This window comes from Ptychodera flava (assembly GCF_041260155.1).
Source record: "Ptychodera flava strain L36383 chromosome 3 unlocalized genomic scaffold, AS_Pfla_20210202 Scaffold_26__1_contigs__length_13983176_pilon, whole genome shotgun sequence".
In the NCBI taxonomy this organism is placed as follows: Eukaryota; Metazoa; Hemichordata; class Enteropneusta; family Ptychoderidae; genus Ptychodera; species Ptychodera flava.
Window position 1 is genome coordinate 13,161,367 of NW_027248280.1, and position 15,117 is coordinate 13,176,483.

At 37.2% G+C, this 15,117-nt stretch overlaps 1 protein-coding gene across 1 annotated transcript; it reads left to right on the plus strand.

Annotated features, from left to right (window-relative positions):
- Positions 1-627: 627 nt before the first annotated feature.
- Positions 628-4,930, plus strand: LOC139125977 (epithelial membrane protein 1-like). The gene is made up of 3 exons (XM_070692051.1): positions 628-826; positions 4,126-4,302; positions 4,749-4,930. Exons 1-3 carry the CDS (start codon positions 628-630, stop codon positions 4,928-4,930), a joined length of 558 nt encoding a protein of 185 aa, XP_070548152.1.
- The last annotated feature ends 10,187 nt before the right edge of the window (positions 4,931-15,117 follow it).

Genomic DNA, 15,117 nt, shown 5'->3' on the forward strand with positions numbered 1-15,117 from the left:
TGCGTTGATTGATAACGCATAGACTTTGGACATGTGTAGCAGTTGTATAAAAGCCATGGCTTGTAGTGAAGCCGTCTCACCGTAACACCCATTTATTATGAATAGCAATATAAATGCATTGGCTGTTCGGGGAGGTGGTACACGCGCTGACGTGCCGCATTTTATCCGGTGTATAGGCGTATTCATGCTGTGAAAGATCATCCGACAGTGGGCTACATACAGTCGCACATATTCGACGAGAGTGATAGATCGTCGGTATTTGAAAATTTGCAAATTTTGCATTATTCCCTAAGTTTTCCTGTCGCTTTGTCAATCAATGGTCATTGATTGAAATACCTGCTCAATACCAGTGTTATCTCCGTCCTAACTAAGCTTACTCGCTGGCTGCTATGTCCGAAAAACTATGTTTCACACCTGTTCTCAATAATGGTTTACGCTTGAACCCGCCCAAAATACATCCCATAATTCCTTTCGCATGAGCGTCTTTTTTCTTGGGACCCTCCGACATCTCAAGTTCATTTTGGACAGATCTTCAAACGGTTTGGCGTTCTGTAGCTTGCTGCGTTGCGTATCATTCCCTCTCAAAGATATACATAAATCTGCAAAACAGTATCATTATCAACAATCATGTCTCTCGTCGGACCTGTCTCAAGTGTTGTATTGGCAGCTGTAACAGTCATCTTTTACATCGTGAGCACGGCGACCAACAACTGGGTGATGTCGGAGTCGGATTCAGGCACGGAGACCTACTACGGCTTATGGGAGAGTTGCAACAGATCTGGTGGAGCAAGAACCTGTGAATACCTGCACGGTTCTGATGTCCCAGGTTAGTATAGTTCCCACTATGGGACAAGTTCAACGCCAGACACCGAACTTCTGTATAAAAAGGGTACAATGTGCCTCGGGGATAAATGTTCAGATTCTCAAACTTCAACAATGCTTTTCTGGTCTACCACCACATTTGGGGGCTCATTTTGAAGCTCCAATAATGTTTTTGTATTCTTTCTTATTTTTGTGAAGACCGACAATTTTATTTTCAATACAGTAAGCACAGATACGACTGCAATTTTGAACTTCACGTGTTCGGAAATATTGGATAATTGTTCAAATCTGTATTACCAAATTTTATACGGTGACTCTTGATTGTTATTCTTGATTCCGAATGGAAATGGGTTAAAGATCCTTTGGAGGACGTTTTTGGAAAAGTTCTAGTCTTTCAATTTCGAGGCGCTTACCACCTAAACGAATAACTATACTTTTGTATATCATTGTGGATTTTGAAAAGTCTGTTTATTCCAACCCCCGTGTTAATCAAATTTAAAATTATTTAACAGTTAACTTTTTTAGCGAAACTTTTAAACGGAAAAAAGTAAAAATGATAGATACTTCATGCAGTGGTTTTGATAATGAATGTAAATATGAGCACGCGTTGTTAAATTACCCATTTTAATATTGTCCTGCAGCTTGTTTACATAACTTCACATTTATCTAAATTCGACTTATAATTTATTCAAAAGCAATAACTCTACGCCAAAACTGAAAGAGTTTGACACCAGCAATAAGTAGTTGAAAACTTTACTTCGCAACGGAGAAGCCGTCTGTTACTATCAAATTGCTCAATAGAAAGGAGACTGTGTAATTGATAAGAGTGTTTTGCAGCACATTAAATCATCATCTTCATCAGTTTGGGAACTCACGTAATATAGCAGTAAATTTGAACTTTTACCATAATAGTATTTTTCATGGACATGAGGATATGACTATGCTATGACCTCGACCTAGTTAGCAGGCTGTTGCTAGGCGACACTTACTAACAAATATAGCGGCCAGTGTGAAACAGCCGCCCTACCAAATGTTACTTTCTATTGATTGCTATCACAATATTAATATTATCGTTTCTGTATTACTAGAGTTAACACTATATTCTTCGTGCTTTGAACTTTACAGAAGTGGGTGCCTTTGTATAGTTAATATCTTAACGCATGTAGTCACCAAAATTGCGTCGAGATCAGCGTTCGCTGTCGATCATCGCTTTGTGAAATATTACTATACCTGGCAAATATTCGCCACGTGAAGATATAAATGTCACTTTATTCATTAAGTTCCCAGACAGATAATCGTGGACTTACAATATTCAATGTCAACAATAGCGAGCATTACTTTATTCTAATTTGCGATCATGACGGCTGAGACATTGAAATGTGACTTTTTTTATTCCTAAAAAGATGAAGAAAAAAATATGTACGAAAAATACTTTAACATGTATAATAATACTATTGGGTTCTTAAATAGCGCGCATATCTACAAGTACATGTAAGGCGCTTTACAATTATTATCACCCCTGGTCACTGGACCTAATATGATACCACTCAACTCCCTGGGGAGCAAACAACAGCTCACATGTGCAGCCAATAAGCGCAGCAGAGCTAAACACAAGTTACCCATCACTCCTGGGTGGGGAGGAGCAATGAGGAATAAAATGCCTTGCTCAAGGACACAACACCATAGCCATGCCAAGGCTCGAACTCACCATCATGTGATAGTGCGTTCACTACTCTAGCCACTGGCCCATAATGCCTCCCTGTGAGACAGTGAAGAGCACTAATCAAAGATTGAAATTTTGCTGGAGAAAATATTAGTCATATTATAAGTTACGTATACGTGGGTTTGCGTTGTCTTTGAATTTTTGTCGCGCTAAAGTTGTGAAACACGTCACCGAGAATTCAAAGAAGTTAATGCGATGTAAGTAGAATATATTGATCTACAGATGTTGTAACTTGACAGTTTTATGGCGGTTGCGCAAACATCTTAGTCAAGCTGGATAAATGTGGATCACTGAGATCTCGCACTACATTATTTACGCCAAATTAGTTTGGTGACAAAAAGGACCAAATCTACATATTTTACCTGCCAAACTGTAACGCAATATGAAAGGCAGCAACTATCCAGGTTGAAGAGGACCACAGTAGCACAGTACAGTCATTTCTGCCCTGATAAGCCACCCTTTTCAAAGGGATCAATTGGGCGCGAAAATGGTGCCATGAAAAACATGTTTCATTCTCAAACATTTTGTGGCTTCATACCGAAATGTATAATATACCTCAATGCATCTTGATATGCTATTAAACTGAAAGAACGGCATGTCATGTATATTTGAGTTATTGCAGGCGTTGCAAAATGAAGGAGATACATATACAATAAAACTCAACACATGACATGACACAACATGAAAATACTTGGAAAGTTCTATTAAACGAAAATGCGAATAACGCTTACCCTTAGAGATACACCGTCAAGAGGTTACCATGCAGGCTGTCCGTTCGACATGCTTAGCAACTGATTTCATGTACCTCTGAGAATCAAAATGCGACAAGAGTTTAATTTCTCCGTTGTTATCAAATAGCATGGTATAAGTCAACAGAAAATGAACCGATACATGCCAAATTTTGGATTTTCGAATCTGACATTATTTTGGATTTTCGAATCTGACATTTAAAAAGAATAAAATTTTAAGGGAATTTAGAAGATTACAATCCGAACACAGAATGTTAATGCTTTGTTTGCATTGTACGTTATATAGTAGAAGAACGCCGATCGACAAATAGTTTCGATGTGGACAGTCAGATTTAACAGCCTGCTAAGATGAATTCCATAGTCCAAATCTGATTCAGGTGTATTGAAAAAGCAGGTCGCATAAATTTTCTCTGAGACCGAACCCACCATCCCCCGTAGACTTTCAGAAAGGAAGCTTGTACTTCAAAACAGTTCAATTTATTAAGGGATATTAAATATTTGACCATACTAATGATGTAAGAGTCACCAAGTTATATTTCTAATTTAGGATGTTTGTGTCAGTTTATTCAAAGAAATATGAAAAGACTGCCTGAATTAACCGCATTTTAATATTTTTAGTAATGTAATGGCGGCGGTTCGGAATTTATGACGTCATTGATCTACACCTATATCCAACCTCTGAGGCAAATTTGGCAATATGTCATTCGTGTAACAATTTTATTGCTAAGCCACCTGACTATGACTTTCTAAAAACTGTGTACATAGTTCTTGCGTAGCTGTTTAATCTATAACGAAGTATTGTCTAAAATCACCTGCCATCTCTCTCTGTAGGCCACGTCAGAGCTGCCCGTGGTCTTATGTTGACTGCGGTCATCTTCGCCGGGATATCATGGATACTTGTTTTGGTAGCACTTATTGGCAAAGTCACTGAACAGACCGATAACGCTTTCCTGAAATGTTTGACAACCCGCTTCTGGATAATCAACGGATTGATCTTCGGTGCAACAGGTGCGCAATATACGCTTTTTAGTTTTACCATTATTCTCTCTCTCTCTCTCTCTCTCTCTCTCTCTCTCTCTCTCTCTCTCTCTCTCTGCTTCCGAATCGTCTATTTTGTCTTTTCCGTTACTGTACTTGCAAAAAGAGCAAGTTCAATCAAAATATATAATCATTTAAAATTATAAAATCGATTCTTCCAATGTAGCGGAATGTATACATCTCATTGCGTAGTGCGCACATCAAGCGCCAAGTGTTGGAACGTCTCTCGTTATATCCCGCAAATCGGTTAGCAGGTGTCATCACAAATACACGAAAGTGCAATGTATCGCTTGTAAATCCACGTTTTCAGAGAGAGAGAGAGAGAGAGAGAGAGAGAGAGAGAGAGAGAGAGAGAGAGAGAGAGAGAGAGAGACCCGTTTATATGATTTTAATCTTTTTTTATGAATTTATTGTAGTGTTACTGGTCTTAATCGGAACAAGTGTGTATGCCGCCGAAACAAACAAGGAGTACTGCAAAAGTGGTACCGATCATTCATTCGGTTATTCAATCATCATAGGCTGGATTTCCATTCCTCTTGGTATCATTGCAGCGACTATGTTGACCTACTTCTTTCGCGCTATGGGTGATGATGACTAGAGCTACGAATCTACCACATTGATATAATACAAGTAATTAGAGAGCCTGTATTATTTACGGCCTGGGGAGGGGTCCGGAGGAATTTCATCGGAAACTCTAAAATTTCGAGCAACCCCTCTGACAACCTGGATGAATTTGAGTACCCCTCTCTAATACAGAAACTTTTACTGAACCGCCCTCCCCTTAGAAAATATCAACACATGAACTTGTAAATAAAATTTACAAAATTAGGGCCTACAGCAATAGTCATGACCTTTAATATTCTGGCGTACACTTCTAGATTATCATCAGTTATGTCATGACGGTTGAGGGAGAGAGTGCGCGAGTGGGTGTGCCCCCTCTCACATTGAATTGAAAATTTTGAAAATTTGAGAAAATTTGAGTTGAATGGTACAGGTGTTTCAATTCATTTTGCACCAAAAACTGAGTAACCCCCATCTTTCTCTCCACATTTTGAACAAACCCCTGGTAGATTTTTGGATGACCCCACACATTCCTCCGACCACTCAGTCCTTAAATAATGAAGGCTCCTTTAGCAGGACTGTCATTAGCGAATAAACTAATCATTATGATTAAGTTTTGAACTGTAATAAAGTTTGTGTAAATGCGCTTAACAGAAAACGTCTGAGTTTTGGTATATAAAACAATCCTCTATCGACGTCTTTCTTTTTTGCCTCGATGAGAGCAAACTTTTGTTACATATATCAATATACAGATGCTGATAAGGGTCATTAACATTATATCATAAATTTATGTGGCATATTTGGTCTCACTGTCATAGCCAATCGCATAATGACTTTGTCTAACAATATACTGGAACCTTCCCGTACGATGTTTGTCTACATATTGTGATATCTTGATTTTTAATCACTACAGACCTCCTTTTTAGAGTCAATGTATTTGAAGCATTTGCCATCATGGGAATATTCTTGCATGCCCCTGTGGCTACAAGCTTCCCTATACATACCTTTACTAGTTTTTTTAGTTGCTGCTAGAATCAATGGATGTTTGTGGTATGTAACCTGTGCAGAATTTTACTAAGGCATTAACATTCATCATCATCAAATGTTTGTACTTTGATAATAATCATTAATATTCTGAATTTCCAGAATTTCTTTGGTAAAAATTAAAACGATTCAGAATAAAAAAGATAAACACGATACAACTGAAATTTTTCACTCGCCACGACACTTATTATATTACGCACTCTGGATTAAAGTTATTGCCTGTCCCTTACGACCTGTACAATGTTCATCATAGAATAAAAACAATAGGATATAGACATCGGAATAAAATTATCATATATTAATCAGATTTATTATGAGAAAATTGCGATTCTGAATGGGATTACAGCTAATGCTTAGCGTTTTCATTAAAAACAAAAAAATGAGACGGGATACAAAAAATACAGGCGAGTGTAACAATGTGAAATCATAGCTGCGTATTTAGTGTTGTTGCCTATTAGCAAAGTTTGTCTTCCACTTGAAATACTGAATCAGACATCTTTCGACAGATCATAGCTTCAGTGTGTGTCTAAACGTTTTATAACAGAAGGATTTCACCTCAGACATGTAGTCTATCCGAAACCAGTCGGTTTCTTAAATATAAGTGGAAGTCGAATGAAACACCTCTTCTATTAGGGTAATACAAAGCATGGTTCACTGTCATAAATCTTTCCTTGTCTAATATTAAACGTATTATTATTGTTATGTTAAAACAACTGTTTTAGTAAATGTAATGTAGTTTGACAATGTAATTTTACTATGACGCTCATTAAATATGGAATAAAAATCTGGTCGTTTGGCAGTGTCGCTTAATCAGCACGTTTTATGTTTCTGCAAGTGAGATGTGTGTGTGAAGAGTGGTTACTTATAAACTTGTTGGGTATCTGATATGTACAACATTAACAGTTAATATAGTATGCGTCGCCTTTAAATTGTAAGGCAAAGTTTTAGACTTTTAACACGCTCCAATAATTTTAAGAAAATATATCAGTGTAATCACAATCATACCCATCCATAATCCAATCACTAGATCAAATTTCGAAATAGATAGTCAATAGTTATAAACATAGACACAAAACTGAGAACATACAGTGAAGCACCAGTACACACAACAAAGTCAAATTAAAGAAAGAAAAAATATATGGACCTTTGGCCAACAGACCGAGAGTAATGTCAGGTGTTTCGAAAATAGTAAGCGCATCCAGCCCCACATGTTGCACCCGCCATATATCAATCTGTCAAATAGGTTGTGGTCACCAACCAAGGCCCTATGTCGCTGATGCCATAAGCAAACATTTGTCGAAGAGAGATCTCGCATTTATCTACCAGCTTATGATACCAGTCAATAAGCGTTTGAAATTAGGAATTGGTTGAAGTGAAAATGTCTAATGACTTTCAATAATGTAGTATCACATTATCTTTAATGCAAGTTTGGTCAACTTTGGTCGAGCCAATTCAGATTTGATTCTGATCTGATGAGCCGCTTTTGAGAGTATCGGGAGCACAGGCAGACAGACATCGCTGTGACATACGCTCAAGCGTGTGAACACGTGAGCTAATGACTGAACAACAGATACGTTAGGGCGTACCAATGTTCTACAACTTCATACCAAGATATTCAAGCAATAATTTAACAACCCCCCCCCCCCCCGCCTTCACAGTCCATAATGGACGAAAGCAAACTTTGCACGACATACATAATTTACGTGGCGAAGCCGGGTACATTATGGAGGGCAACGTTTTTAGCTCACGTGTTAACACGTGGGCTATTGTCATAGCGATGTCTGTCTGTCTGTCCGTGTGTGTGTGTGTGTTAGTGTGTGTGTGTGTCTGTGTCTGTCTGTCTGTCTGTTTACACGATAACTCAACAACGCCTGAACGGATTCAAGTCAGATTTGGTACACAGGTACCATATGCTACTTGCAAGAACTGATTAATTTTGGTTAGTGTGGCTTGCATATTAATGAAGTTATGCAATATCGTTTTTTTCCATACAATGGTTTCCCTATGGAGACGGTAATGACAGTGTAGACATATATCAAGAAATACTGCACAAAATTTCATGAAACTTTTCACAGATGACAATCTAAGAACATTATGATGATACTGTGAGTGTCATGTCAATTATCTTCTCATTTGCATATTTAATGAACTTTTGTTATTAGTGAGATAACTCTGAATTTCCTGCGTTAAACTTGACGATACTTGCAGCAAATATTGATCTGATATATATCTAATTATACTTAGAAGCATTAGGAAGTGTCAAGTTGATAAATAGCTCATTTGCATATTTTATGAACGTCTGTAATTAGTCATATAACTCCGTTATAACTTCACCAAATGTGATGAAATCAGCTGCAGATACTATTCCGACTGATATCTAACTGTAGTGTAAAGCATTTAGTAGTGTGAAATAAATTAAGGGTTCATTTGCATATTTAATGAACTTTGTAATTATTTATATAACTTTGAAATTACGGCACCCAAGTCAGTGAAATTAGGTACAGATATCGATTTGATAAATATCTAATTGTACTGAGAAGCATTTGGCAGCGTCAAGTTAACAAATTGGTAATTTGCATATTTTATGAAGTTTTGTAATTAGTGATATAACTCCAAAATAACTGCACCAAATGTGATGAAATCTGCTGCAGAGACTGATCCGACAGATATCTAATTGTGGTGTAGAGCATTTAGTTGTGTGAAGTTAATTAAGGGTTCATTTGCATATTTAATGAACTTTGTAATTAGTGATATTACTCCAAAATTACAGAGTTAAATTTCATGAAACTTGCTACAGATGTTGATCTGATAAATATCCAATTGTACTGAGAAGCATTGAGCAGTGTCAAGTTAATAATTAGCTCATTTACATATTTTATGAAGTCTTATAATTAGTCATATAACTCCGAAATAACTGCATAAAATGTGATGAAAACTGCTGCACATACTGATACGACAGATATCTAACTGTGTTGTAAAGCATTAAGTAGTGTAAAGTTAATTAAGGGTTCATTTGCATATTTAATAAACTTTGTAATTAGATATATAACTCTGAAATTTCGGCACCAAACTTTTGTGAAACGTGCTACAGATATTAATTTGATAAATATTTAATTGTGCTATGAATCATTGAACAGTGTCAAGTTAATTTAGGGTTTATTTGCATATTTAATGAACTTTGTAATTAGTGACATTACTCTAAAATTACAGCATTAAATTAAATAAACGTGCTACAAATGTTGATCTGATGGATATCTAATTGTCCCATAAAGCATTGAGCAGTGTCAAGTTAATTAACAGCTCATTTGCATATTAAATAAAGTTTTGTAATTAGTGATTAAACTCTGAGAGTACTGTGCGAAGTTGAAAAAACCTGCTACATATAGTGATAACATCTTATTGTATTGTGAAGCGTACTATTGATGAACCTGTTCTAAAACACGTGAGCATATTCAGTTCATATCTGGGTTTGAGTTTATAATGGACCGGGAGGAGGTACATTATTGCTGTTATTTTATAGTTTTCGCGATGCTAGTGAATTTGTAAATGCAGAAAACATCTGAGACACAATGCTGGATAATCGGATACACTATCAGTAATGATCTGAGAGTAAGACGTCATAAAATTCACTGTTATTGTCAAAGCTGTATAATACAATGATAAACATTTCATTAGCATGAAAATCAAGTTCAACTTAAAATTCGGGACGAGATTGAGATCAGGGTCATCTTTGAGGTCTTAACAAATGTCGGTCTCCTACCTGAACACGCCTGACAACCCCCTAGTATCAATGAAAGGTCGCTTTTTTATCTGCTCGCGTGATATCAAAACTATTATACAAATCTGGGCAGTATATTTTCAGGGAACAATAAAAGGGTCCTCAGTAAACAGTGGTGTGCTCTTTACTGCAAACAAACATGTGTATCGCGTTCAATCGATGGCGTTGAATGACGACGCGTACTTGTCCAGCAGGGATAGAATGAAGTCCATGCCCCTTCACAGAGTTATGAGAGTATGCGGCAAAGAGTCCATCCAGCACAATGTTTGCGGGGTGTAAAGAAGGTCAGTATGTATTTAGCGAGTAAGCCATGGTTCGGTCAAACTGAACACTGAGAGAGTGATACCGCACCTTGATTAGATCAGAAATACTCGTAAGTTTTAAAAAAATAATGATCCGTAACCGCTAGCAATTATGTTACTAATGCTGCGTGCCAGCTAGTTATTATGTTAACCATGGCTCTAGTGTATCACAAGCTCAAACAAGAACAGGAACTTTTAGAAACATTAAGGCAGAATGCGCCACGGGGACAGATATTCTGACACTCACACTGTTACAATGTTCTTTTGACCAACCACTTTTTTAAGCTTATGGAGTAATAACTTTTTTTCCTGTTTATTTTTGTCCCCATAGAGATAACACAGGGATGGCGGCCATTCTGAATTTAATTATCAGTAATTATTGGCATATTTATTTCTCAAGTGTCAGAATTTGCAGGGGTTTCCCTATTGGGCATTTTTGAAAATTTGCTTGACGTTAGTTGGAACAAAAGTTTATGTCTTTCATCTTCGAGGCGGGAACAACTTTAAGACCGCAAACAGCCAACAGAATTGATTCCTAATTAAGGTGGAGCTGCATGTTGCCAACACAGTTTTTTCAAAGCAATATTTCTCATCAAAGATGACAAGGAACCCCCTCACAATATATATTTTTAAAAAGCAGAGACTCTAACGTTTATGGTGGCAGTAATTTAGTCAAAGGATGAAGTGGGTGTGGTAAAAAACCTCAAATTAGGTATTAATGATAAAAATTAATTTAAATCAAACTTGATGGTATTTTCTAAAATGCAATATGTCACTTGAAAGAAGAGTATATGTAGAAAAAAAACCGACAATTTTGTTTGCCATTATTTATCCTCATTCTAAAATGGCAAGGGTTTAAGCATTGACACTCAAAAAAATTGATTAAATAATGATAAGCAAAATTAAAATGCCTCTTATTCAAAATGTAATAACTTTATTGCCAGACAAAATAGTCATTCTGTTATTTAGCAGTTAAAGAACATAATGTGAAAATTTCAGAAAATTTGACCCAGCAAGAGTGAAGTTAAATTCTTTGGAAATTTTGAAATTTGGAGGGAAAAGAAGCCAGAAAATCGGGTAATTTGCATACATTTGCATAAATTAACACCTCTTTATCACGTAACTTTAGAATTCTCTACAAGCTACAAGGTGAACCCAACGAATATTTTAATCTTGGGTTAACAAATTAATTAAAATTGAATAAATATTTGCAAAAAAAGTGATTTTTAAGCAAAACATGCTGTGTTTTGGTGCGGCGCATTAAACACTACCACAAAGTGTTTTACCCATATTTGGTAACGCACTCTCAGGGAAACTCGATACCCATAATTACGAAATTTGCTTTGACTTTCTAATGTGTTCTTTGATCTCTCTTGCTGTTCTCCTCGCTCTCCGCTATCTGTGACTATCGCTCAGCTGTTACAAACCCATTTTTGTACGAAATAAGTATAATTCACCAATCTTATAAATATAGCCTGCCGGAATTGTCAACAGTCGTGCCCGATCATTTTATTAGACAAGTCGTCTAGTAACACAGCGGTTTTTCATTTACTATGTGGTGTGTTTTTGTTTTAACCATTCTATCTTTCACTACGTTTTAGCTGGTTTTGCGACGTTTATATATTTACAACATTAACACGTTAATTCCACTCGCTCTTAAACTCGAGAAAACTTTTATGTTACCAAAGTGTCTTTATTTATTGCTGGACAAAGTTTAGCCAATATACGTGTATAGCGTTTGTTTAAAAATCACGGCTCCTCAATGAAACCGTGTCACCGTAAATATAGTTATTAAGAATAGCAATATTATCGCATTGACCCTAAGGGGAGGGTGCAGGGTACACGCACTGACGTGCCCTATTATATCTGAGGCTTGTTCTGGTTGTGAAAGATGGTGATCCGACAGTTAATTATTTACAGTCGCACATATCCGACGAGACTGATCCAATGGCATTACAGGAAAATTGACAAAGTGTGCATTTTCCCTCAGTATTCTTGTCGCTATATCAATCAATGGTCATGGATTGAAATACACTATCCAAAAAATTGCATAACTCAGACGTAACAGATCACACTTTGCTCTTATGTCCGGAAAACGACGTTACGTACCCGTTCTCAATAATGGTTTATGCTTGAACCCGCCCAAATATACCTCATAAATTTCTTCGTATAGCGTCTTTTTTTTGGAATCCACCGGCATCTCCTGTGGACTGATCTTCAAACGGCTCGCGTTTCTGTAGCTTGCTGCGTTGCGTATCATTTCTTCCCAAAATACATACTGAAATCTGCATAAAACAGTCCCATCATCAACAATGTCTACTGTCGGACGCCTCTCAAGCGTTGTACTGGGAGCTGTAACAGTCATCTTTTACATCGTGAGCACAGCGACCAACTATTGGGTGGTGGTGTCGGATTCAGGCACGCGGACTTACTACGGCTTGTGGGATAGTTGCCACAGCTCTGGCGGAGCAAGAACCTGTGAATACCTGCACGGTTCTAATGTCACAGGTTAGTAGTTCCCGGGGATTTTGGATAACTTCAAGGGAAGGCCAGACACGAAACCTCGATATTAAGGTATAAAGCGCCTCGGGGACAGATTTTCATACTCCAAACCTTTCCAAGATGCTTTCCTGGTCTACCGCGTGTAAGGCTCACTTACTTCAAAATTTAAAGAGTTCGACAGCACTACCAAATAAGTATTCGAAAAATGTTGTTCACGATGGCCAGATACCATCGAATTGCTGAATAGAAAGGAGACTGAGCGATTGATACCTCGAAGCGTAATCTGTTCGGGAACTCACGCAATATTACAGTAAGTAGTGATTTTTACTCTACTTGTATTTTTTACAAACATGAGGCTATGACTTGACCTTTAAAATGAGCCCCGTGGTTGACAAGGAATATATTTTAAAAGTTTAAGAATCAAAATATCTGCTTCCGAGGCGCATTCTACCTAAGTTCAAATAATATGTGGCAAAATTATTATTTGGTAAAAAATTGTGACATGAAATATTGCTCTGATGTTCCTTGAGGTGATGGCGACATATATGTAACATAGAAAAAAAACAACCAAATTATAATTATAGAAATATTCGAGTAGGAAGTACCCGTCACGGCGTGTGTGATTTCGCTTTTGGTTCGCTCGCTATTAGGTTCAGCAAGCTTCGTACAAAAGTGCCTCTCGGAACATGGTCCAGCTCGTCCAGTTCACCCGAGAAATACCTGCATTATTTTATTAGCGTCCATTCACCAGCTGTACCAAATCGGTGTGTCACTGATTTTTATTACCTTCAAGATAGGACATGAAATACATGTTTTATTGTCTTTAAATAAATTGAGGTGACCTATCACACGAAGCGTAATGAAGAACATTATCAAGATATTTAAGTTCTTCTGTAAACATTTCTGGCCAGGCACGCAGCGTTTACGAGAATTCAAAGAACTGAAGTAGGAGATCTTGATTTACAGATGTTGTTTAAACTTCACATCTATTGCATCTGGAGAGTTCCGTGATAGTTGCGCATACACCTGAGTCGACCAAGATTAATGTGGATTACTGAGATGTTTCATTACATTATTTGGGCCGAATAAGTATCTATGACACGAAAGGACTAGATAGACCCGCATATTTTGCTGTCCAGCCTGTCACACCTTGTGGAGGGCAGCAACGATCAAGTTGGGGGCTCACCGTGGACGGGGTAGTGGGCAAGAACGGCATCTTGCAAAGCCATTTCTGCCATGAGAAGTCACTTTATTTGAAAGGGACTAATCCGTCGCGAAAATGGTTCCATGAAAACTCGCTTCATTCATCAAAGTTTGGTGTCCTCATACCTAGGATAGATTGGTATGCCCGTGTCAGTGCATATTGATATAGGATAAAGTGATAAGACCGGTATGCCGTGTATCTATTAGTTATTGCAGATGTTGTAAAACGAATGAGCCATGTTTACAATGCATCAAAGCACACCTCAACACTTGTCATGACACGAAAGAAAACATGAAAATACTTGGAAAGTTCAACTTAACATAAATAAAAAATGCAAATTAATCATACCCCTTGACATGCATTGATAAGCGGTAACCGTTCAAACTGGTGATTCGATCCGCTTAGCAACTAGTTTTATATAACTCGGGAATCAAAATGTGACAAGAATTTAACTGCTTCGTTGTCATCCAAAGGCACTGTATAACACGATTGAAGCTAATTTGGGATAATTGGATAGTGAAGTAATGTCTGTTTAATCAGCAAATGTGCTTTTCTTCTTAAAGTTTCACACTTCTTTTTATGAGTAATTTGTAATATTACAACATTAAAACATTCAGCTTTAGGACACCTTACACTTTGAGAAATTTGAAAAATATAAAGATCCAATTTTCCAAAATTAGTTCCTATCGTGTTAAATTAACATGGACTGATACGTTCCATTTCTTATATTTCCGAATCTGAAGCTTTAAAATACTGCAATTGGACATCAGCTCCGAACATAGATTTTCAACGTTTTATAAGTAAAACCATACAGGAGAAGAACGCCAATCGACAAGACAGTTTCGATGCGGACACTCAGATTTAACACCCTAGTCAGACCAGTCTAGTCAATTCTAGAAGGACTTTTTTTTGCCTTCGGATATTTTTGGCCTTCGGCCGGAGTATGAGTGAAGGCCAAAAAATCACCGAAGGCAAAACACTCAGTGTTGATTTATTAGACCATAGTCAGATGTACTTCTTAGTCTAAGGCCGATGGAGTTGAATCGAAAAAGCGGGACGCACAGTTTGTTTTATGAGACTAATACCCTCATCTCAACAATGTTGACTTTAATAAAGAAAACATTTCGTTCAAGAGAGTTCAATATATTTGCGGGGGGATTAAACATTTGGCAGCAATAAAAATCTAATGTAGAATATTAGTTGTTTCTTTAAATCCAAATTATATTTTGGAACAACGTAGGACATTTGCGGCACATGAAGCCGAATTAGTTTTCCACATACATGTAGGTTCCATAGGCTTTAAGAAATGTCTAAGAGAGATATTCGCACGTTTGCCTACCACTTGTGGAGGTTCATTTTAAAGCTCATTATAGAGTAAATATACTCTGCACTGG